Source organism: Chiloscyllium punctatum, chromosome 27 (assembly GCF_047496795.1).
Source record: "Chiloscyllium punctatum isolate Juve2018m chromosome 27, sChiPun1.3, whole genome shotgun sequence".
NCBI classification, from domain to species: Eukaryota; Metazoa; Chordata; class Chondrichthyes; order Orectolobiformes; family Hemiscylliidae; genus Chiloscyllium; species Chiloscyllium punctatum.
The window spans coordinates 30,456,832-30,482,422 of NC_092765.1; the positions used below are offsets into that span (position 1 = coordinate 30,456,832).

At 39.1% G+C, this 25,591-nt stretch overlaps 1 protein-coding gene across 4 annotated transcripts in view; it reads right to left on the reverse strand.

The window, feature by feature from the left end:
* Window positions 1-783: 783 nt before the first annotated feature.
* LOC140453616 (hairy/enhancer-of-split related with YRPW motif protein 1-like) overlaps window positions 784-25,591 on the reverse strand; it is a 28,366-nt gene continuing 3,558 nt past the window's right edge. The window contains exons 1-6 of one of the 4 annotated variants that reach the window (XM_072548465.1): window positions 25,059-25,132; window positions 24,248-24,332; window positions 23,638-23,704; window positions 23,472-23,555; window positions 15,824-15,905; window positions 784-7,772 (exon numbers count right to left, since the gene is read on the reverse strand). In XM_072548465.1, coding sequence (XP_072404566.1) covers window positions 7,015-7,772; window positions 15,824-15,905; window positions 23,472-23,555; window positions 23,638-23,704; window positions 24,248-24,327 — 1,071 coding nt within the window. In that variant the 5' untranslated portion in view covers window positions 24,328-24,332; window positions 25,059-25,132 and the 3' untranslated portion in view covers window positions 784-7,014. Of the gene's footprint in view, window positions 7,773-15,823; window positions 15,906-23,471; window positions 23,556-23,637; window positions 23,705-24,247; window positions 24,333-24,591; window positions 25,034-25,058; window positions 25,133-25,591 lie in introns of those variants that run through there. The other 3 variants (XM_072548466.1, XM_072548464.1, XM_072548463.1) reach the window with 3 other exon arrangements.

Genomic DNA, 25,591 nt, shown 5'->3' on the forward strand with positions numbered 1-25,591 from the left:
TTTTTGTACCTGGTAGTCTCTGTTATCATCCTGAGGTCACTCAATCAGGCTCCCATTACCCTGAAAGAAAAGTCTACCTTCTGAGCTACTTATTTCCATGTTGGGTTTGCAGAGCTAGGAAATGCTCTGACTCTGCACTCCTGATCCAGGAGTCCAAATACATGCCTTGATCTCTGATGTTTTTCCATATCAAAAAGAACAAAGGATTTACATTTATAATGTGCCTTTCACAATCACAGGCCTTCCCAACTATTGAAGCACTTTTGATTATTATTACAATGCAGGAAACGTGGAAACCAATTTGTACACAACAAAGTCATACAAGCAACAATTTGTTACTCGCCGGATAATCGTATTTTTTTGTGATATTGATTGCAACATTAAAACTGGTCGGGATATCAAGGAAACTGCCCTGCATTTCATTGAAGTAGTGCCAGGTGATCGTTTACACTTGAGAGAACAGACAACACCTTGATTAACGTCCTATCTCATCTTGAAAGTGTGCCCCTCTTCTTCAGCATCGTTCTGGAATGTCAGCCTGGACTTATGTGCTCAAGACATGGATTGGAACTTAAACAAACAACTCTGAGACAAATGTGCTGAGACAGAGCCATTGCTGCTATATCAGTTTTTACTTGGCTAGATTAGTGCCTGGACAACATGATGGAAAACTAGATTTAAAATTTATCATTTTTGTTGAGATCGGAGCAGGAGACAGAAGTAAATGAAATTATTTCACACTTTTGGTGGTTTAAACCCAATACATATTTATTAATTCAGCAGATATTTAAACCTTTAACCGTACAAAATTCAATACATTTTGAAAATACATATGGTGCAGAATCAATATGTATAGTTCAGATTTAAAATGGGGTTTCTTATGGGTTTCCGACATAGTGGAGGGATTAAGTGCATTTGTTTCAGAAATTACCCACTGATCAGCTGTATATTCTACTAGCGATATTTCTACATTTTCAAATAAGTTTTCAGAGCTTTACTTAATAGCATTATTTCTATTATATTAAAAAATCCATTATATAAACTTTTTCCAAAGATTGCTTTTCTGTAAACAACAGTAAGTACTGTTGGGGTTTTGATATACTTTAATCTCAGTGCACCCTCACACCAAGCAATTGTATGGGTTTAGTTTACTTCCAACCACTCTGCAGGGTAGCGTGTTGTACAGGAAACAGGCACGCAAACTTGTAGAAAATACTGACAATCATGTGACTTACCTAACTTAATCATTGCTTTGCCAATTTGGTTAGAGACAGATAATTCCCTTCCCTCTGAACTTCAGAGAAAACTTTCCTTTTCAAACCTCCCAAAACCTTTCTCATTGATGATGTCCCCATTCAAAGTTCTCTTATTCCTTGTTTAATGCTCAAACAGCAAAACTTCAATATTTTTTTCTATGGAATGACTATGCTACAAACGTAAGATTTTGCTGCTAATAGTTGGGGTGTCCATGACAGACCAATCTCATTACATGTCTGCAAAACATATATGACTGTTTAATAAGAGACTGAAGTGGAAGATTGGAAACACTAGAACTGAATATGTGGAGTGCTTCAATTTTATAATGATGTAATTAATTCAAGAGAAAACTCCCTGCCAGTCTGCTCCAATAAGAGGCATTAAATACTGAGACATAGAAGTAATCTATAAATCTGGTTTGTATTATTGACACACAAACTTGGAGCAGTTTGGGATTTAGAGTCACTTGCTGTCTAGAAATTGAAGTCCCATAAAAATGTGATGCGTGACATGTATTCACATAAAATATCCTTCCTTTTCATGATTTGGAGGAGCCAGTGTTGGACTGGGGTGGACAAAGTTAAAAAAATCACACAACACCAGGTTATAATCCAACAGGTTTATTTGGAAGCACTAGCTTTCAGAGCACTGCTCCTTCATCAAGTGGTTGTCAGCAATGCTTCGAAAGCCAGTGCTTCCAAATAAACCTGTTGGACTATAACCTGATATGTGATTTTTAATCTCCTTTTCAAACAAGTTTTTCCCTCCCCATCCAGTTAAGTTTTTTCCTGCTTTCAGCTTACTCTCAATTCCCAAATTGCAGTCCCAGAGGTGCTAAAGGTGTCTCAGGACTGCAGTCTTCTGTCTCCACCTCCCCATGTCAGACAGATGTTATCCTCTTCACTTGAGCAACTCCCAATTAGATAAAACTAAGATGGGAAAAGTCTGAACGTTTAACCCATGTCCATTGTGGCTCTCAATTCTGACAGTCAACCTAAGTGCCTGCCATAAAAAATTAATTTCAACAGAAAAAAACAACTGCTTTCTAAAATGATCACTTTAAATCAGTTAGAATTTAGCTTCAATTATTTGAAGGGATTGATACGTTCAATGTTCCTCAAGAATTGTGTAATGAAGATTTTGAGGTATTGGAGCAGTTTTTAAACTTTAAGCTGTCACAAAGATAAGCTTTTTTGTTTTCAACTGGAGGTGCTAATGCACTTCAGTAGCACCGCATACTTAGGGGTACCTGATGGCTAATGCAAGGCATCTTATATACAGCATCTTACATCGAGTTTATGGGCAGAATTTTATCGGAGACTGAGAACAAGGCTATGGCAAGTTTTGTGACAGTATTGTGCAAGACATCCGACAAAGTCTATCTTAGTATCGGGAACAACTGACTGCATTTGTCAAGCAGTGTGACTTCTTTTTCACTATACAGTGGTGATTTGTTACTTAAGGGGATATATTACTTGTTAAACACCTCATTATCATCATAATTTGCCATTTTAATATGCTGTTTCTTATCCTATCAAAGGTGTCAAACAAGCTAGACAGTGCAAAGTCTCAACATGGAGGTCAGAACAGGTATGGTGACTCTAGTGCAATGCTGGCTGAGGAGAGCCTCCATGTTGGTTACCACACAAGATCTCTGGGCATGATCCATGCGCACTAGCCACATACACCCCTAGTATATGGTGGGGATTGGGAGGGGATGGGTAAATAGGAACATCTTATTATACGGTGCACCAAGATGTCAATCTAAAATCTACAGAATGTGTCAGCTGCCTGTGTAGCAAACACACTGCATTCAACCAAATTGACAGCTCCCATCACCCCCCTTGACTGCACTGAGCACTGGCCCTCACCTACATTCTGACATGACCACAATTGGTGTCTGCAAATAAAATCCTCATAGCCCATGAGGGTGATGTCCTCAGAGACAAGGGTCAATTTGCATCAGAAGGTCAGAGACATCAGTGGGTCTGGACAGAAGGCCATGTCACTGGGAGTGGAGAAGCAGATCTATATATTGGAAGTGATGTACATGTCTGGGAGACAAGAGGGGACGATGTCGGTGGTTGGGGCATCTGTATGAATGGAATGGGTGGATCTTATGTGGAGTTGGAGGGGTGTGTCTGGGTGTGGGCCCAGGGGATAATGATGGAGTATACATTTATTTTGAGCAAGAGCACAATCCAGGAAATAGTGAATCAGAAATCCACATTTCAATTTGCTCACTGAATAAGAAAGAAATAATTGGGTGAAGTGTAGAGATTTGTGATTGCCTATTTTTGCATGAAATCAAAATCAGCAACTTGTATTGATAGAACACATTTAATCTATTAAATACATTCAAAAGTGCTTTATGTAAGAACACCGTGGAGTGCAATTTGACATGGAGACACATCAGGAAATATTCAGCCAGATGAGCAAAAGCTTGGTCACAGGGATACAATTTAAGGATTGTCTTTAAAGAAGAAACCTTCCCTTAAAGAAGAACAAAGAGTTAAAGAGACTGAAAGACATTTGGAGGGAATTCCAGGGCTTAGGGAACTAAAGATACGATCTCAATGGTAGAGTGACTAAATGAGGCCCGAAAGTGTGCAGAGGTTTCAGGGGGTTGTTGGGCTGGAGGAGGTTACAGAGCTAGGGAGAGATTTAAGGCCATGAAGGGAATTGAAAAGAAGGATTTGAATTTTTGTATCAAGGTATTGCTCAGCCGAAAGTCAACGTAAATCTTTGCATATAAAATAAATTTATGCCCTACAGTCCCAAAGAGCTTTGCAACTATTTATTTTTAACTAAATTAATTCTTTTTAATTATCTTCTAACAAACATCAGTGAGACTTTATTGGGTCTCAATTTCCTGAATTAATATTGTTTTGGTGATGAGTCTAAGTATTAGGGTTTCTCCTTAAATTTATCTTGGTACCTAAACAGCCTGTCCAAGACAAACTGTGTAGGCTAATTATCTGTGGATAAAGGTCTTTGTGATGTAGCGTCCCTGCTTCTGAGTCAGAAGGTCCGGATTCATGCTTTACCTGCTCCGGAGATATGCAATAACATTTCTGAGCAGGTTAATTAGAAAATATCTATTATTTGTGGAAATACTAAATATAATGAGTCATAAATTCACTCTAAGTGTGTTTACTGAACACAAGTATTACTATGACTACAAATCTTGCAAATATCAGCCATAGATTTCTCTGAATGGTCTCTCTGTGTACCAAATACAATACCCATAGAAGTACCAATAACAGTTCTTTCTTGGTGCTGTACCAAATCTACAGCCATTTTACTTCATTCCTGATTAGAATGATAGTTAATGGATATTTCTTGAACAATTTCTAGCATCATCAGAACTGTAAAAGTTGAACTATTTTGACTCTGCGTAGATTTCTTATCAAGAAAGGAATATATTTCTATAGCCCAGTAGGTTATGAAATTTAAATTTTGTGAAATATCAAGTCCCATCCTGAGCTGCTATTTTTCAGTTTGCATCCTTTTCTCCCCAGACAACAAAGTGGAATATTGCACAGTAGAAGTACCCTCCATTATTATTAAAGAACTAACCCTACCCTTTAACAGTATATTGACTCATTATAGAGTAATATGGGTAATAGTCAACCAGTGTACAATGCAGAATGTCTAAGTCCACAACTCAAAGAAAATAGCTACTGTTGGGGATAACAATTGAGAAATGCAAAATGAGGGAATATAAGGCAGAATTACATTTAGCATGTGCATGGATTTTCATTACTAGGGGATTGAAAAACAAATCAGTACCAGATTTGTACCAGAAATGAACATGAAGCTTTCATCTTATAGGGTGACATCAATGACTTGATTTTCTTCATCATTATGACGAAAATGGCAGAAGTGCCCAAAATTGGAAGTCCCATACCCAAAGGCAGTACTTCTTACTTTGATGGGGTGGGAATGGGGAAGGCTCAAACTTGTACATGGAAGCGCCTGGCTATTTAAGTTAGCAACTGCCTCCACTCAAATCAAATTTTGATAGCCTAAGAATGTGAAACCCAAGATGTGCAGATTGGATCTGGTAAGGACAGATATGAACTTTGTGTATTTCTTTAGATAGCTAGGATATCCCTTTAAAAAGCATAGTAACCCTTTGGGCATTTTTCTGAAACACCTTTAGGATAGATGAGGTACCCTTTGGGACAGTGGCTTTTGGAATTGTTAAAAGTAGGCTTGCATGTATGATACAAGTTGCATACTCACATTAACTGTCAAACTCACTGAAATTGTCAACAGATCTTCAGAAATAAAATGTCAAAAGTGTCAATGGGACCTGTGTAAAGGAATCTGTCAAAAATATCAAGAGAGCCTGTCAATGGGAGTTATCAAGTTGTCAAGGTTTTTACAACTCTTGTTGTATTAAAATAAATGCTTACAATTTCATCTGTCTGTTGACAAATGACCGAGAATTTCCATTCCTAGATTCTTGCTGCTTGATTGATTTCACAACCATCCATTATGAAGGACAGGGTGCTTCAATTTTACAGTTTGATTTATATCTTTAAATGGGACAGACTCTTTGAAATGGGGCTATGAATTCCAATGTCTGCTCTTGTCTGGGATTGAGCAATCAAATGAAATGCTTGATATTATAAGATGTCATTTGAATATAAATTGAGTACTTTTTTATGGATGAGAGTTTTTTTCCCAATGTAGTGAAGTCTGTAACACACATGTAGAAATGTATTTTATTGAACTTTATTTTACTTCAAATCTGCATGGATTCCTAGCTGGAGAGACTGTGAGAGTTTTCATGTAGATATAACAACAAAGGGTGATGTTTAGGGAGGAATGGGTTGGCATGTATTAGAACTAAGTTGGCAGAAGAGGTTATGAAGGAGGGTGGTTATAGGGGCATTATTTGGCATGGGAACTGGGAGTGGGTACAGGTCATGAGGTGACATGTTTGGCATGGGTCAGAGAGGGGGGAGTTGTGTGGGCTATAAGGAAGCATGAGGGTTAGGACTGGAGGGAAGCTGTATGACTTATTTATTTTTAATAATTTTGGACATAAGACCAGAACCCTAAGGCAGACAGGCAGGAGGCTGGAACAACACAGCAATCCTGGCAGCATCACGAGGTGGAGAAGTCGATGTTTCAGGTGTAAACCTTCTTCAGCACTGTGAGTGGGTGTTGGGGGAACTGCAGATAAAGGGGGTGGTGGAGGCAGGGCCTGAGGCGGTCCTTCTGCTCAGCCCACCTCCTCAGTCAGCATTTTCCTGAGCATGAGTGAGAATCTGATATCTAGGCCACTAATTTTAAAACTCAGGTTTGCAAAACCAGGAATTCTACTCACTCTGTGGCCCAACTCACTGGCCCAAGGCCCAAGGCCCAAGAATGAAGGAGGGCTAGAAGGTCACTAAAGATTGAACACAAATCCTGTTCTACTTTTTCTATCCAAGGTACTTGCAGTGACCAAGCCTGGTTTGAGAAACAAAAGCACTACAGTGAGGAAGGGTGGAGTAAACTATATGAGTTACAATACTTAATTTATTAGGCTAAAAGCAATTGTTTCATATGCTGGATGCTGGAGGAAATTTCTGCCCTTGTAAGGTGCATTGATATGAACTTCAGTTATATTTTCTCTCATTTCCATATGATTACAAATTGCTGAAACCTATCAGGATATTTTCTGGCACAATATACTTTCTATATCACAATATATCATCATAAAAAAAGTATAGTTAAAATCTTTTCCTGATTAGGCTAGATTCAGAAAGCCCCAATCGCAGTTGTCCATGACCTCTGGGATTTGCGAGCATTCAGGTTGCTTGTTTGACTAGAGGGATTATGTCGGAAATGTGATACAGATGGAAAGAGTCCTAAAGAGCCAGGAATCGCTGCAGTTGGATTTGTTGTATGAATGGTGCTGGTGCTGGAAGCTGGTGACAGCAAGGGTGAACTAATTTGTGGAGATACAGCAACACCAGTCAACATTTTGTTGGTCGAGCTTACATTGGATAGAACACCAGGAAATGTGCATGTCATGTTGGACAGCACTCTATGAATAGGTGACGCCAAGTTTGACAAGAAATTGAGGCTAGATGATGTCATGTTTGGGAGAAGATTGTGTGTGGGTGATATCACTGAGGAGGCTATTTTGTCAAGAGGAATTCCTCTCAGAGAAGATGTGGAGCATGCTAATGCAGAGCCAGTAAGGAAAGCTGGGTTCTGCAGAGTATCCATGCATGGTAATTGTCCTCCTTCTGCTGTCTGTGGAAGTAAAGTAGTTAATTGATGGTGTGGCCAAGTCCAGGTTCGATGGATCAAAGAAGCCGGTGCCAATGGTGTAGGCTCTATTTCAGATACATAGTTGTTGAGATGAGATACCAGACGCTCTTTTAATGGATCAGTATTGTCATGGCCTTGAAATCGTTCAAGTGAGCTGAGATACCTTATGACTTCTGCAAGACACTCTCTGAATCCCATACTTCTGTAATCCACAGCAAGCAAGTGAGGATCAAAATAGCCTATCAACAAAATAGTAATAGTTAGCATAATGAACTCAGCAAAGCTTGTACATTGCCTAATGTTGTTACATTTTAATAAGTATTGTAGAGTGATCATCTATAGAATTCATTGCAATTGTTCTTCAATGGCTTTGGGCTTTTATAAAACCCATGATGCAATCCTTTAGAAATAAATCCTTCCTCTGAATGTTCATGTCTATCAATAGATGAAACATAAACCTAGGGAAGCAATATCGATAACAGGATAAATATTGACAAACACCAGTTAGGGAGCCTCAAAATATAGTTTTATATAAAGGAGATCAGGTACATGTTTGAATTAAGGTGATTTGTTATGGCTAAGGTTTAAATACTGCAAAAGACATTTAAAAGGAAAATTCGGTCTAAACAAGTCAAAAATATTATATATAAAAGTAAATTTGCTGTAACTGAAAAAGAAACTAAAGAAGCTGAAGTGTAAGCTTTTAAAATAATTTATTGAACTGTTGAATGTATTGAGTCATTTTTAAATTAAGAACAAAGTCTGGATTTTACCTTTAGCAGTGAAGTGATGTTGCTCACTGCTGATACTGAAGGAAGCTGCATGGAAAAGATCTAGTGATTTTTGTAGTGCGGATTTTGCCATTACCTGTGTTACTTTCATTTTACTACCAAGCAGAGGGTAGCCAGTGATGTCTGAAACCAGACTAGGAAGGTAATCACATTGAAGTATTCTCATAGATAGCAAACCACAAAATAAAAAAAAACACATTATTATAGAGTCATAGAGTCATAGAAATGTACAACATGGAAACAGACCCTTTGGTCCAACTTGTCCATGCAAGTGTAATAGTGATTGGCATGCATAAATGGGATTAAAATAGACGTTTAAATAGCATGAACAAATATTTTTAAAATTATTTAAATAGCTGTAGAATTTTAAATATTCATGGAGAAGTTTGACATTCCAGAAATGTAAAGTTAAAGTTAAAGTTAGTTTTTCAGTGCATATAAATTGTTCAGCTGTGATTATGATTTGGTACAATGTTAAAAATCCAGTTAAATGGTCATCAATGAGCTGTATGTCAACTTGAAATGATGTAGTGAGCTAATAAGGTAAATACTCAGTTAGATCTGGGAAATAAATATTGTTTAAACTAGCAATTTTTGTGAAGATTTGTAGCTCAGGTTGATGATAAGTCTGTAAGTTAGCTCACTGAGCTTGAAGGTTTGTTTTCAGATGTTTCATCACCGTATTAGGTAACATAATCAGTGAGAGTCTCTGGTAGCCCACAAACCTATCAACACACTTAAACAGCAACTAATGAACCTAAAGGATCCATTAGATACCACCAGCAAAACTAACATCATTTACAAGATACCATGCAAGAATAGTAAAAAACACTACATTGGACAAACTATCAGGAAACTTTCCACCAGCATACATGAACATCAACTGGCCTCCAAAAGACACGACCCACTATCATTAGTTTCCATATATACAGACAAAGAAGAACATCACTTTGACTGGGACAACATATACATCCTAGGATAGGTGAAACAAAGACGCCTTAGAGGCATGGCATTCAAACCAGAACTCCATCAATAAACAGATCGATTTACACCCTATCTACCTTCCCTTAGAAAAAAGAACTGGAAATGACATCACCCACCTTAAGAAACCAAGACCTATAAACAGAGAGGCAGGACATACCACCAGTGCTTCATTAGAGACTCTCACTGATGATGTTACCTAGTTATGGTGACAAAATGTCTGAAAACAAACCTTCAAGCTCAGTGAGCTAACTTACAGACTTATTGCTTAAACTTTAAAGGTTTTTATTTGAAGTATTAAAATCAATTACATCTGGGTTTAGATGTAACATTATAATTATCACAATACTGTATATCTTTTGCCCATTGTGACACACACTTAGCATAACCACCACAGTGCAGGAAGCTAAACTTCAAATTCACAGCCAAAGACCACCCCAAAGAAGCAGTCAGTCAAATCATGTTATTTTATTTTAATTACAATAACTGTACACAATGTGCCGGGTATGATATAAAGTTAAACCATTGGCTCCTTCCTAGAAGGTCATGATTTTAGCTCCTTGGTTTGCTTGTTGCTGAACTTATATTTCACTGGACAGTATTATAACTGTTCTTAGGCCAGAACAGCCAAAGCAGGATGTTGTTTTAAGCTATAATTTGCATTGAAAGAAGTGCATTAATTTTAGTCTTTGAAAGACATCCACCAACTGCATTTTTTTGATTTGAAGCATTTGTCATGTTTATGGGGTCCCTAAATGAAACTGGGGTTCATTACAGCTAAATGCCAAATTGTATCCAATTTTGTGGTATGGCTCTACACCTGCTAGAAACTGGGTTCCAACCTGACCGATCTCATTCCATGTCAGACCAGGTTGGTAAACTAAACTGAATACAGTATGAGTAATAAAAGTATTCTCATGTCGGGACCATCCAGCCTCCTTCGCATAAGATTCAGTCCTCCCAGAGACTAAGTAGTGACATAATTGATTTATTATATTTCCTAGTGGAGTGAATGTTAAAAGTAAAGCACTTCTATGTTTTTGCAATTTTCCATGCATCTGTTTAACCCAATGTTTTATGTAGATGACTTGGCCTGCTACTATTATGAAAGCATATACTGCCTACATTTTCCATAGCTTTGATTTAACCTACTGAATAATGTATTACTGTACTCTGTACAAACACACCCTAGTCATAAAAGAGACTTCCATTGAATGGTGAATGTTTGAACAAAATATTTCAAGACAACACTGGTCTAGGTTTATTTTACATCAAGATTGACCATAGACTATAAATTAAACAACATTAAGATCACCAATAAAATAATCAACATCCACTAAACTTTTCTCTTCAGTTTCAAACAAGGTATGCTAAAATTATTCAGAATGTTCTCCTCTCCAAATCTTTAAAATGTGTTTTGCAAGTTGGAACATAAGGGCAGCAAGGAGTCTGTCAGTCTGTTAAGACTGCTCTGCCATTTATTAACCAGCGTAACTCCACCTTTTTAATCCCAAATCGCTTTCATATTCGCAATACGTCATTGAGGTTAATACTGGGAGAAGGAACATTTTTCAACCCTTCATACTCATCAACAGCAGCATCAAAGTTTCTCGGTCAGACACATCAATGGCTAATTGCTATGTAAATATTTCCCTTATCCCAACCACTGACTTTGATCTGGATTGCAGCAGAACACTCCTTCCTTATTGCACAAATATGATATGTTAACACTGATAGTAGATGACTATCTTTACAGTCTCTCCAAATCAGATCCGCCATTGAAGTTGGATTTGTATGACAACTGGAGCATTGGTGTAAAGCTCAAGAGTTTGGTTCAAATCTATTCAACACCCAACAGACTCCAGAGAAAGATGGAGTTAAGCATGAGCATCATGCCAGATTTTTGCCAGATTTGGGTGAAATTTCAAATGTGGATTTGCATCGCAAGTTTTGCATTACTGCAAAACAAAACCACATTGAATGAACACCATGGTAATCATATAAATAATAATCTTAATGTCACTGTATTGCTAAATGATAGACTGGTTTATACTGAATACACACAATCATCAGGAACGGGATTAATATCTTCCTCTTTGAATATTTTTAAGAAGGGGTTAGGCATAGTTCTTAATCCTTTTTTGTTGTTAAATCACACAACCTTTCCTCATAATTTAACAATTGAAACTGTCATATTAACCTGGTAAATCTGTGGTGTGCCCTCTCCAAGGTCAATATATTTAGCTGTGGTTTGACATCCAAAGCTGACACAGTACCTTACTTATGGATGGATCCTTACTTATTCACTTTTGGATACAAATGCCCTCGACAAAAAGACAAGCATTCCATTTGATTCTTGCTTACTTTTTGCAAACAATGTACAGATGTATACATGAAGACATATTTCCCTTTCCACAACTCCTAAACTATTACTGTTAGGAAAATACACCAATTTTTCCTAATTTCCACTCTGAATCTATCTTCTTTTTTTTTGCCTGCTCATTCTATCTATGTTTCTTTGTAACTTCTTGTTCCCCTCTACTAACCTTGTGCTTCATAACAAATGTCACCTGCAAACTAAGATATACTGCATTGCCTTTCAAAACTTGAAAGAATTTATAAGGTTGAATGTAAAATGAGCACAAAGTTTGGATTCTAATTGTAAATATTACTCACTAGTCTAATTCTGGAGCTCTAAAATCATAGAAATATTGAATATTCATGCAAGACTAGGCCATTCAGCTCTTTGAATCTGCATTGCCATTCAAAATGATCATGGATGATCATCCAACTCAGTACCCTGTTCCCTCTATCTCCCCATACACTTGATTCCTTTAGTTCGAAGAACTATACCTAACCCCTTCTTAAAAATATTCAATGTTTTGTCCTTAGCTGTTTTCTACAACAGAGAATTTTACAGGCTCCCTACTTGCTAGCTGAAGAGATTTCTCCTCATCTCTGTCCTAAAAAGGTCTATCTATAATCCTTAGACTGCGACTTCTGGCTCTGGAAACCCCTGTCATTGAGACTATCCTTCATGCATCTACTCTGTCTCATCCTGTTGGAATTTTATAGGCTACTGTGAGACTACTCCCTCATTCTTCTGTCACTATGTGGACAAGCACAGTAGAATGGAATTAGATTTTAAAAATACATTAACAATTGACTTTTCTTAGCAGAGTTGGAGAGTGAAACTTTTCAACTAATTCTATTAATATCCACTTTAATTATGGATACATCAGGGTACCAAAATTCAACAACAGTTTTAACACATGGAAGTTATCTTCTGATACAACAAGAAAGAGTAAAGGTCAATATTAACTTATAGCATGCACCGAGGATAGGGTTTTGATTTTGAAAAGGACTGGATTTTAGTCACACGTAAAAGAGTATTTAAAAAATGTTATTAAAAAGTATATTTTTACATAAAATATTATCAACATTATGTGTACATTTTCTGACAATCAATTGTTATTTTGAGTTTTTTGTTAGTTAATATTTTTAATTTTTACAGTTAACAATTTTATGCCACAATTTTGGATGTTAAAGTAGTGTGACTGTCTTCAAAAGCATGGAAAATATTTTGAAAGCTGTAGAAATTCTATCAAATTGGAGCACGTTTTTGCTAAATCATTTCATTGCATTTTAATCCTTAGTTTGAGATTGTTCATTTATAGATTTCTTTCAAATTATTATTGAACCTTGACGTACATTTGTAACATAAGATAGCAAAACTGAGATGTGATTATGTCTTGGCAACAATATCTTCATAACACGCATACAAATTATTGACAGCTAAGTTTACTTGGCAATATGTGTGACCAGGTTATAAGGAGGTGGGGAGTTCCTGAAGAGGTTAGGCTTTGAGGGTTACGTTGAGATCACGAGGAAGACGTCAACTCGAACACTGGTCAGTGATGCCTGCAATATGTGATTTCTCCACTTGTGATGCTATAAACCTAACCTCACTTCTGGCCGATTCTTAGCCTTCCCCAAAAACCTCAGCATTTCTGCAAATAGTTCCAACTTGCATGCACTTTCACTAATCTGCATTTTAAGTGTGTTTTATTCAATTCCAAAAGGTTGTTAGCCTTCTGGTCTGTACCTCTGTAGCTGCTGCTATTGAGACATATATGAATGACAATTAGTGCTCTCCTTCTCTCCAAATCTGCTGCACACACCTGTTACAAAGTGATGTTCCCATTGTTCCTTAGCACCATGAATTTTCCTTTATTGTCCTTGCATTAAAGTTTGCATGAGCCCTGGAATCTTGTTCTGTTCGGAATAAGTTGATGGATGGTACTCTTTGAAAAGCTTACTTTGGTCTCTAAAATAATATTAATGACAATTTTTTTCTAACCTTTCTGGGAATTCACCTGTTTGTTTAACATCATCTTAATTTAGAAAATGAACTACAAGTGACATTTGCACTGCTAGGTTCCCAACGATGGACATTACACTTCGATTTTACCTCCTTCAATCATTTATTACTCCAGGTCTGTACCCAAATGAGTGGATCAAAGACATATTCTGGATGTGATTGCAGGTGATTGGTTATCTTGTACCTCACTTATGTTCCCAAACTGAAAGAGACTAGGTCAGCCTAACCTGTCGTGGTGGCCAGGAAATTCTCAGATCTGCTTATTCTTCACTTGGATTATTTGCCAGAAGCTCGGTGGAAATTTGGTTCAAATGTGCAATGGAGTTTCTGACAGGAGAGCAAGAGAAGGAAATATCTTTGGTTGGTAACAGACATTTATGTGAACTGCTTCAAGGAATTGGGAGATTTAACATTCATCAAGGTGAATAGTATAATTACTATTAATCACTGAATTATGAATCACAATTGCAGTTTGTAGAAGAGTGGCATGAGAAATAGGCGGTGTATTCAACTGTGCTACAGGCTGCAGATTTGTCAAGAAAGACAAGGGGGGTTCATTTGAAATTCTCTGTGATAGAAATATAGAATAGCATTTATGATGTTAAAGGGTTTGGTACTCTGATCAGGGATGGAAATCTGCATGAAGGGAATTGAACTTGGAATTTAGGGAAAGATGGGTGTCAATTTGAAAGCCAACAGCATGTCCAAGGCTTGAGCAATGGTTCTGTTAGTGAGCCATAGAGTCATAGAGCTATACAGCATGGAAACAACTTCGGTTCAACTTGTCCATGCCGACCAGATGGCTTAACCTAATCTAGTCCCCTTTGACAGCACTTGGCCCATATCACTCTATGTATTTTAAATGTTATAACTGTACCAGCCTCCACCACTTCCTCTGGCAGCTCAGTCCATACATACACCACCCTCTGCATGAAAAAATTACCCCTTAGGTCCATTATAAATCTTTCCCCTCTCACCCTAAGCCTATGCCCTCTAGTTCTGGACTCCCCCAATCCAAGGAAAATACCTTGCCTCTTAGGAGACTATCAAAGTTTACTGAACACTGAAGATCTATTTGTTGTTTCCTTGGTTTCTGGGCGATATGCCCAAAATATGTCTGCCACTGTAAAGAGAGTTTCCCCAATTGGTTAATTTGATTAATTGTGAATGATTTATTTTGCAACAGCTTGTACTATGTAAATTGTTTGCTGTGTTTGCCTCAGTAACAGCAATGACTATACTTCAAAGATTCATAGATTATGAAATGTTTGGAAATCTCCTATGGTCAAGAATAGAGGTCTTGTGGTGCAGTGGGTTGTATTGCAGCTTCTGAGCCAGAAACTCCATGTTCCTGTCTCACTCAAAGCCTTGACAGCTGTGGAAGGTGCCAAAGTAGTCATAGAAACTGACATAAGCACTTGTTTTATCTGCTTATGTGCCACCACAGAAAAGAAAGATGAAGAAGATATGGTCATGAAATGTATTATATAAATGGAAGTTCCTTGTTTATTTCATACGAAGATGAAGGACATAGTTGAAGTGGTTGTGCTTATTTAGTTTTTGATAAACCATTATGCAGAGAAAGACTGAGAAAGGAGTCTGTGCAATTTAATTCTTATATTCAAAGCTCTTTATCAAGGATATATAGTTCATGCTCTTTAAAGCACTGAGTTACACAAAGCAATTAACTGAAGTCTGTTTTTTTTCAGCTAATCTTGTTTATTAGTTGACTTTATTGGTAGTGTTCAGTCCAGATTTTATACTCTGTAAATATGTTCTTTACCAGGCTGGATCGTGACTGCAGCCTGGGGCCTCCTTGTTCAAATTGATAGCACATAGCAATTAAAAGGCAATAGGAGAACAAAGTGATGAAATAAATACTTCAATCGTGTCCATTTCTTCATTAACGTTCGTAAGGACAGGTATTACATCCTGTTTTAACATCTCCAAAATCAGATTTACAGGGCTTGAAGGGTTTCAATAACGTTCCTCAAAACTCTCATGTTAACTTTGACATATAAAAGTACTTCCTACGGAATGGCATAAACTGATTCAAACATCTTCATAGTGCTGTTATATTAAAGGAATGGCGGTTTAAAGTGAACAGAATACAGAGCACTAACTATCTCATTCTTACCTTTACCCCCTGTTGCATGCAGCAACTTTAGATGGTCCACAGTCATTTGTAGGATCTCAGCTTTCTCGAGCTTGGATGACCCCTAAATAACAGAACAAATAAATAAACTTCGGTTAAAATGAGTAATAACTATAGCATGCACAAAGTAATTAATGAGAAACAGATTTGACTACACTGAATTACTGAATGAATGAGTCAATGTTGTAAAGCGTGAGCAAGTGAATGAATCACTGAATTAATTAATATATGAGGAAGTATAGAGGAACAAGGCCATGGAAACAAGGATGAAAATTTTAATGTCAAGACGTTGTTTAGCAGGGAGACAGTGTTAATCAGAGAACAGAAGGTGAATAGTCCAAAGTTAGACACAGGCAGTCGAATATTGGATGACCTCAAATTCACAGAGGGTGGGAAGTTGGAGGTCAACCAGGATTATGTTGAAATTTTCCAAGTCTGAGGTATCATACCTAATAGTGCATGGCTTCGGAAGAAGACAACCTGAGACAGGCTTAGATTTAGCCAATATTGTGGAGGTGGAAATGGGTGGTCTTAGTCAAGGTGCAAATATGTGGTTGAATGTTTAGCGCATTGCAAGTATAACATTGAGGTTGCAAGCAAGTTGGTCCAGTCTCAGACAGTTACAAAGATGACGGATAGAGTCAGTGAATAGGCTATGGAGTTCGTGGCAGAGGCTGAAGGCAGCAGCTTCAGGTTTTGTAACATTAAACTGGAGGAAATTCCTTCTTATTCAGAACCAGATATCTGACAATTTAAAGCCCAAACAAATTGAAAAGTAGTAGTTGAGATACATGTAAAAACTATGGGCAGAATCTTATCAGGACCTGAACAATGTGCACTATGAGAAGAATCGTGTAAGAATTGTGTAAGAAGGTGGGGAGCAGTCTTGTGAGGCAAGATTCTGTCTGGGTAGTGTCAAGTTCTATATTCAGGGAATACTTGCTTGAATCAACAACACATTTCACCTCATTAATGTACAGCTCCCAATTTTACAAAATCTGCCAAATGAACCAGGTGCTGAGAATTCTCAACATAGAATGCAGAGTCACTTCAGCTCACCACCAACTGTGAAGAGCCTCCATGTTGTCCTGCGTGAAAAACATCTCAGGATATGATCCATGGGAAACAGTGCATACAGCCTTCACACACAGACATTGGCATCTGATAGTTGCCAACTGCTCACAACACCTCTTTGATTCACCTGCATTGCAGGGCATACTAACAAGTAACAGTGAAAGATGGATGCAAGGGAGCAGGGAACAGACACACAACACACAGGTTGGAGCAGGCTGTATCTCAGGGCTGTTCATTTGCTCTATTCATGCTTGCTCACTTAGTGCCTACCTGTGTGCCCACAGCATCCTTGCCAGTCTGTGCAATGCCTGTTGGCATATTAGTGCATCAGCCAGAACTTAAAGGTTGTCAGCACTACCATATTGATATGCTCTTTAAAGCACAAATCATCTTGCTGGATGGCACACAAAGGCAGTGCTCACTTTAGCTGGCTGTAAGTAAAACCTCATCTTTGGAATTATTGGATTGTTTGCCTGTATGTGATATTCTCCTACTGGACAATGACAATGACAAGCAGTGTATCTCTAATGACTATTGGGAACAGAGTAGCAGTGACTTAGTGAGGGTGCTTGGATGGGATGTAGCTAAGGACAGGTAAACTGTATGACCTGTTGGTTAAACAACAAACAGGATGAGAGCATAGCAGTGTAGGGGGACAGAGTATCAGCAATACTGGCTACGAGTGAAGGATAATGTGGTTTTGTGACCTCTGGGCCATTACATTGCTGTTGAGGCACAACACTTGTCCAAGTACACAACTGCCTTTTAAAGATGGTGTGGATGCCAGAGATTGATGGATGTCTGCTGTATGGTGAGTTGTTTCAGGAATCTTTGGGGGTAAGATGAGGTTAGAGCCAGGGTAGAGAGTGTCACAGGGACAGGGTAGGTCATTAATGGAAAGATATGGTGAAATATCCCGCTAGGTTTTGTGGTGAGAAACCCACCAAAAATCTTGATGCAACTGACAGCCAGGGAAATGATAAGACTCCACCCTATGTTTTTGAGTTTTCAAATTGTTCTTGTCACAGCATTGATTGGACACCAATATTTTAGCAGGTTCTTTAGGAGGAACAAATGAATGTTCACTGTCAATTTTAAAAATAATAGTAAAGGTTGAAGAGAGATTTGGAGAAATCTCTTGGAGAAAATAAGATACAAGAAACAAAGACCACTGCAAACTATGGAGCCAAAGGCTGAGCTCGCCATAAGAAATTTTGGCATCATGCTTGAAATCAATAACTTATAGATTACACAAGGCCTGAAAGACTAAGTGAAAGCATTTGAAAGGTAACTGATTCTGGTTCCTGATTCTGTAGGCAGTATGATGTCTACTTAGAAGGAACAAAATTGTAAAATGTTTTGTTTGGTTTTCAGAAACAGGACCTGAATGACTGAATTTTAAAAAAAGTGTTCAGTGACACTTTCACTGCCGTTACACTGTGTTCTTATTTTGCTCTTATAGGGTTGTAGTACACTCCACACATAGGTCTGGTCAACTAAACACTAGAAGATCAAAAAACGAGTTATAGTTGTCAGTCTTAATGATGTAGTTATATTACAAGTTCTATCTGACAGTTTGCAATGGATCTATCTGCTCAAACAGTCAGGGCAGGCAGGAACAAAGCAGAAAACAAGGTAAATTAAACTGCATTTATTTCAAGAGGCCTATAGGGAAGGCAGATGAACTCAGGGCATGGTTAGGAACATGGGACTCATAAAAATTATAGAAACGTGGCTCAGGGATGGATAGGACTGTTCCAGGATACAAATGCTTTAGGAAGGACAGAAATATGGGTAAGAGAGGAGGGGGAGTGGCAATTTTGATAAGGAATAGCATTACTGCTGTACTTACAGAGGCTTTCCAGGGAAGTTATTTGGGTGGAACTGAGAAATAAGAAAGGGGTAATTACCTTATTTGGATTGTACTATAGACTCCCCAATAGTCAGTAGGAAATTGAGAATCAAATTTGTAAGGACATTTCAGTTATCTTTAAGAATAATAGGATTGTAATGGTAGGGAATTTTAGCTTTCCAAACATAGACTGGAACTGCCATAGTGTTAAGGGTTTAGATGGATAGGAATTTGTTAAGTGTGTGCGGGAATAGTTTCTGATTCAGTTTGTGGATATATCGACTAGAGAAGGTGCAAAACTTGATCTACTCTTAGGAAAGTTAAAAATAACATGAGACCAGGTTATAGTCCAACAGGTTTATTTGGAAGTACAAGATTTCGGAGCGCTGCTCTTTCATCAGGTAGCTAGTGAAGTAGGATAATAGAACATGGAATTTATAGCAAAAGATCATAGTGTCATACACTATAAATTCTGTGTCCTATGATCCTGCCCCACTAGCTACCTGATGAAGGAGCAGCACTCTGAAAGCTTGTACTTCCAAATAAATTTGGTGTCGTGTGATTTTTAACTTTGTCCACCCCAGTCCAACACTGGCACCTCCACATCATAGCTACTCTTGGGAAATAAGGCAGGGGAAGTGACTGAGGCGTAAGTGGGGGAAGACATTGTGACCAGCGACCATGATGGAAAAAGATAGACCGGGTCTAAATGTTAAAGTTTTAAATTGGAGGAAGGCTAATTTTGATGGTATTCGGCAAGAACTTTCAAAAATTGTTTGGGTGCGGATGTTCACAGGTAAAGAGACAGCTTGAAAATGGGAAGCCTTCAAAAATGAGAAAACAAGAGTCCAGTGGCAGTATATTCACATTAGGGTGAAAGGCAAGGCTGGTAGGTGTAGGGAATGCTGATTGACTAGAGAAATTGAGGTTTTGATTAAGAGAAAGAAGGAAGCATATGTTAGATATAGACAAAAGAGATCGAGTGAATCCTTAGAAGAGTATAGGGCAGTAGGAATATAATTAACAGGAAAATCAGGAGGGCAAAAAGGGGACGTGAGATAGCTTTGGCAAATAGGGTTAAGGAAAATCCAAAGAGAGTTTACAAATACATTAAGGATAGAAGGGTAACTAGGGAGACAACAGGACCAAGGCAAAAGTGAGGACTGCACTTGCTGGAAACGAAAGTTTAGATCAGAGTGGTGCTGGAAAAGCACAGCAGGTCAGGGAGCATCCGAAGAGCAGGAAAATCGATGTTTTGGGCAAAAGCCCTTCATCAGGAATAAAGGCAAGAAGCCTCTAGGGGGCCCAGTAGGAGATGGGGAAGTTTCTAACCGAGTATTTTGCATCAGTATTTATTGTGGAGAAGGGCATGGAAGATGCAGAATATGGGGAACTAGATGGTGACATCTTGAAAAATGTCCATTTGACAGAAATAGTAGTGCTAGATGTCTTAAAATGCAGAAAGGCGGATAAATCATCAAGACCTGATCAAGTGTACCCTAGAACTCTGTGGGAAGCTAGGAAGTGATTACTGGGCCCCTTGCTGAGATATTTGTATTGCACACAATATTCCAGAATTGCACACAATATTCCAAAAGTGACCTAACCAATGTCCTGTACAGCCACAACATGACCTGCCAACTCCTATACTCAGTGCTCTGACCAATAAGGGAAAGTATACCAAACACTTTCTTCACTATCCCTTCTATCTGCGACTCCACTTTCAAGGAACTATGAACCTGCATTCCAAGGTCTCTTCACATCCTCCCTAAGGTCCTGGCACACAATTTGTATCATCGATAGTCACAGGTGAGGTTTTGGAAGACTGGAAGTTGGCTAACATAGTGCCACTATTTAAGAAAGTGATAAGGAAAAGTCAGGGAACTATAGACCAGTGAGCGTGACATTGGTGGTGGGCAAGTTGTTGGGGGGAATCCTGAGGGATAGGATGTACATGTATCTGGAAAGGCAAGGACTGATTAGGGATAGTCACATGGCTTTGTGCGTGGGAAATCATGCCTCACTAACTTAATTGAGTTTTTTGAAGAAGTAACAAAGAGAATTAGAGGGCAGAGTGGTGTACGTGGACTTCAAGCAAGGTATTTGACAAGGTTCCTCATGGTAGACTGATTAGCCAGGTTAGATCATAGAGAATACAGGGAGAACTAGCCATTTGGATACAGAACTGGCTTGAAGGTAGAAGAGAGAGGGTGATGGTGGAGGGTTGCTTTTCAGACTGAAGACCTGTGAGCAGTCATGTGCCACAAGGATCGATGTTGGTCCACTGTTTTTTGTCATTTGTATAAATGATTTGGATATGAACTTAGGAGGTACGGTTAATAAATTTGCAGATGACACCAAAGTTGGAGGTGTAATGGACAATGAAGAAGGTTACCTCAGAATACAAAGTTAAAAATCACACAACACCAGGTTATAGTCCAACAGGTTTAATTGGAAGCACACTAGCTTTCGGAGCGACGCTCCTTCATCAGGTGATCCCCTGATGAAGGAGCGTCGCTCCGAAAGCTAGTGTGCTTCCAATTAAACCTGTTGGACTATAACCTGGTGTTGTGTGATTTTTAACTTTTTACACCCCAGTCCAACACTGGCATCTTCAAATCATGACCTCAGAATTAAACAGCCTCTTAATTAGATAGGCCAATAGGCTTAGAAATAGCAGATGGAGTTTAATTTAGATTAATGTGAGGTGCTGCATTTTGGAAAGGCAAATCAGGGTAGGACTTATACACTTAATGGTAAGGTCCTGGCAGTTAGGGAGGATGTGAAGAGACCTTGGAATGCAGGTTCATAGTTCCTTGAAAGTGGAGTCGCAGATAGAAGGGATAGTGAAGAAAGTGTTTGGTATACTTTCCCTTATTGGTCAGAGCACTGAGTATAGGAGTTGGCAGGTCATGTTGTGGCTGTACAGGACATTGGTTAGGTCACTTTTGGAATATTGTGTGCAATTCTGGTCTCCCTCCTATCGGAAGGTTGTTGTGAAACTTGAAAGGGTTCAGAAAAGTTTCATAAGGATGTTGCCAACGTTGGAAGGTTTGAGCTAGAGCGAGAGGCTGAATAGGGTGAGGCTGTTTTCCTTGGAGCATCAGAAGCTGAGGGGTGAACTTAGAGAGGTTTATAAAATCATGAGGGTCATGGCTAGGGTAAATAGATAACTCCCTGGGTTGGGGGAGTGCAGAACTAGAGAGCAGAGGTTTAGGGTGAGAGGGGGAAGATATCAAAGGGACCTAAGAGGCAACTTTTTCATGCAAAGGGTGGTGCGTGTATGGAATGAGCTGTCAGAGGAAGTGGTGGAAGCTGTACAATTACAACATTTAAATGACATCTGAATAGGTACTTGAATAGGAAGGGTTTAGAGGGATATGGGCCAAGTCCTGGCAAATGGGGCAAGATCAATTTAGGATATCTGGTCGGCATGGACGAGTTGAACTAAAGGGTCTGTTTCCATGCTGTCCATCTCTATGACTCTATCACTACTTTTAGAGTATTCTGAAATAGCAGTCCCAAGCAATACTTTCATTTTGTAGCCAGGAGAAAACATAGTGCTACACAGTTAATTCTAGAAAATGTCCAGGATGCTAAATTATAAAGCATTATTATCTGTAAAAGTCAAGTTGACATGGAGTCATACAGTGAGAAATGGCCCCTTCAGCTGATCAAGTTTGCACCAACATGTGAGAAACCTTCAACCTAATTCCATTTACTGGTACTTGCCCATGGCCCTGAATGTTATGACGTGCCAAGTCTCATCCAGGTACTTTTTAAAGAATATGAAGAAACCCGCCCCACAGGCAGGGTAGAAAGGTGTTTCTTCACATTCCCCCTAGATCACCTGCCCCTCACCTTGAACCCATGTCTCCTCGTGACTGACCCTTCAAGTAAGAGAATTACTTCTCCCAATCCACTCTGGATAATCTTGTACCACCCCCCCCCCCCAACCCCCACCCCCAAGTCTGCTTTTCTCCGACAAAAATAACCCAAGATGATCCGACTTTTCCTCACAACTTCAATTTTCCATCCAAGGCAGCATCCTGGTGAATCTTATTTGCACCCCGTCATGTAATCACATTCTTCCTGTAATTTGGCCTGGCTGCTCTTTAGCAACATAGATTGTGTAGAAATTTTTAACTTCAAAAGTTTGGAAAGTTCACTTTAGATTGGTTCAGTTATGTTGTTGCATATTTGAAATGCGAGACTCTCTCTTCAATACGATCTCACACAGAAACTGAAAGCTGAACTGAAGTCATCGTGAAACAGCAAAGTATTTATCCCAATAGTACAATATACTGTCTACTAGATATTGTGTTGAACAGTTTTTATTTTCAACTGCACACTGTCTTTCCTGGTGGGGCGATTGAAGGAAGGGAGAGGGAGGAACGAATGTACAGTCAGTTGGTAGAGATATTGTTGAATATTACTCAATTAGTTTATGATATCTGTTACTGGCTTTTGCTGACAGGTTCTTGTGATGTGAGACAAGGGAATTTCACCATGACATTCAGATTTACCGTCTTATATGTGGTGTGAAGCAATAATAATTATCAAGGGTCTTTGAAGAAATAATTTTAAATAGTAATTTTATGCATATACCAGCTTCAGAGTTTTACTGCACTCATACAATTTTGTGTAGAGAGAAACAATTTAATCGGAGACTGAAATTCAGATCAATTTGAGTTCATTAAGTACCTGTTTTTCAAAAGCTGTTGGAACCAAACGACGTAGTTCAGACAAACTGTTATTAATTCTGTCCCGTCTTCTTTTTTCAATAATCTATAAGAAGAATGTTTAAATACCCTTTAAATAAAATCTGGTCGGTCATTTGCCTGTCAGAAATGAACATTTGACCACTTACCCCGCGTCTCCTCTTCCGTGCCAGAATGTGAGAAGTTGTTGTGGGTGAAGTTGATTGAGTTACAGGACTGTAAACAGAAACAGTATTTAATGTTTGTCCCTGCAGATAGCTATCTGTCACGTTACTAATGGAAATTTCAATGAGTTGTTTTTCAATGGCAGAAACACAGATGTCAAAAAGGCTTTCTTACGGCATAGCTAGTAGGTTTGAAAAGTACATTTACATCTACTTTATATAAAAAAAGTGTTGCTCGGTTTGTGCTGCAGAATTTTGCGTGGGATCTAATTTAGCAGAACAAAAAAGATGGGCAGTGGTTCCAACTGATCTTCCTCCGTTCACCAAAATCACTTCGTGGAGGCTGCTGTTCCTTGTGATCCTGACGCTCGAACAAACTTGGTGGGTGTCTGCTGATTCAACCCCTCCGAAAGGTTAATTCTATTCACATCCCCTTAGAAAAAAAACAAACCGCTTTTAAAACCGCAGGTTTGTAAAGTACTGTATCAGTAAACACTAAGCAGGGGAAGAGAGAAAGCGAGCGATTGAAGTGAACTTGCAGACATTCAAAGCACCTGATTTAGTGGCTGCAGAAACAGAAATTGAAGTTACTCACCAGTAATGTTCCTCTTTGCCAACGTCGATCATCTCGTCCAGCTCACTGTCGGAGGAGCTTTCATCATATAGCCGCTTCATTCTGCCTTAGTTAAACAAATATATATAATATTCTAAACACTGAGGGAGCAATGTGAAAATCCCCCACCCACAATTGTCAAGGCTGTTTCTGAATGTCGATGGGACAAATGAATAATCTCCTGCAGATACTATCTGTATTTCTGGCGGCACTTCACTGTACACTGAAGTTTCGCTGAACGTTGATGGTGGTTGTTCTGTTTTCTCTGGATGGCGACCGCGGATCGGTAACAGTTCTTGTTTTATTTTTCCCCCCTCCCTTTTAACCTTGTGGCGATGTGTCCTGGGCTCAATCTGCCAATGGGTTGTCCCTGGTTTAACGTTTCTGTCCACTCCGTGCGCCCGACTGTGTGTTTCTGCTGTTCCCAGTTTGAGAAAAGATGTCTTGAGTTTGTTTGCAGATTGCTGTTTTTCTTTCTCGGGGAGGCTCTTCCTGTGGCTGAATCTCTCTCATGTGGTCTCTTTGATGCTTTCTTCCCCCTCTCTTTCTGACCGAGTCGCCCTGGCTCGCTCCCAGACTCTCAGCGCCTTGTCTGCTTGGCACCGATCCCTGCTCTGACCCTGTCTTTAGATGTGGCCTCATTCACTTTCTATTGCCTTGCCGGTAATAGGTTTGCTCCTTTCGCCATTTCTTTTGCTCTACCTCCACCGTGTCACCTTTCTCCTTTAGGGAGGGACTTAATTCCCGATGAATTTCCCAATGAAACTTTGGCTGGGAGCAAGCGCCCTTTCACCTGGTCCCTGGTTGGCAGCTTGTGCAATCTCCAGGACAGCTGAAACCTGAGAAAGAGCCGCCAGCTGCGATACAAAGAGGGAACCGGAGATCCGTGACATCCATCAACATAAACATCGTCACCTGTCTGAGCAAATCCGTGCCCAGGGCACATCCCTAATGTTTCAAACACACACCAACCCTGCCCCGGTGACCTGCCATCAGACAGACCGATTCCAAAAAGGTTTACAATACTGTACCTTTATAACATTTACATCGATCAGTTTGTTTTCTTTTTAAAAACATTTTATTTACGCTGCTAATGTTATGGCAGAGGTACAGCCTCAAGTCTGTACTCGGTGTGTCCTTTTGGCCCCCAGCTGTCCGACGTGTTTATTGTTGAATAACACATTAACAAAAACAAGTGACCGGTAAACAACCAGACAAATAAAGGTCAAACCAAAACGTCAAAGTCACACTGCACTATAGAATCCTCGGAGAATGGTGCAGTCCAGAAGGAGGACATTCAGCCCATTGATCTTATCCTGGCTCTCT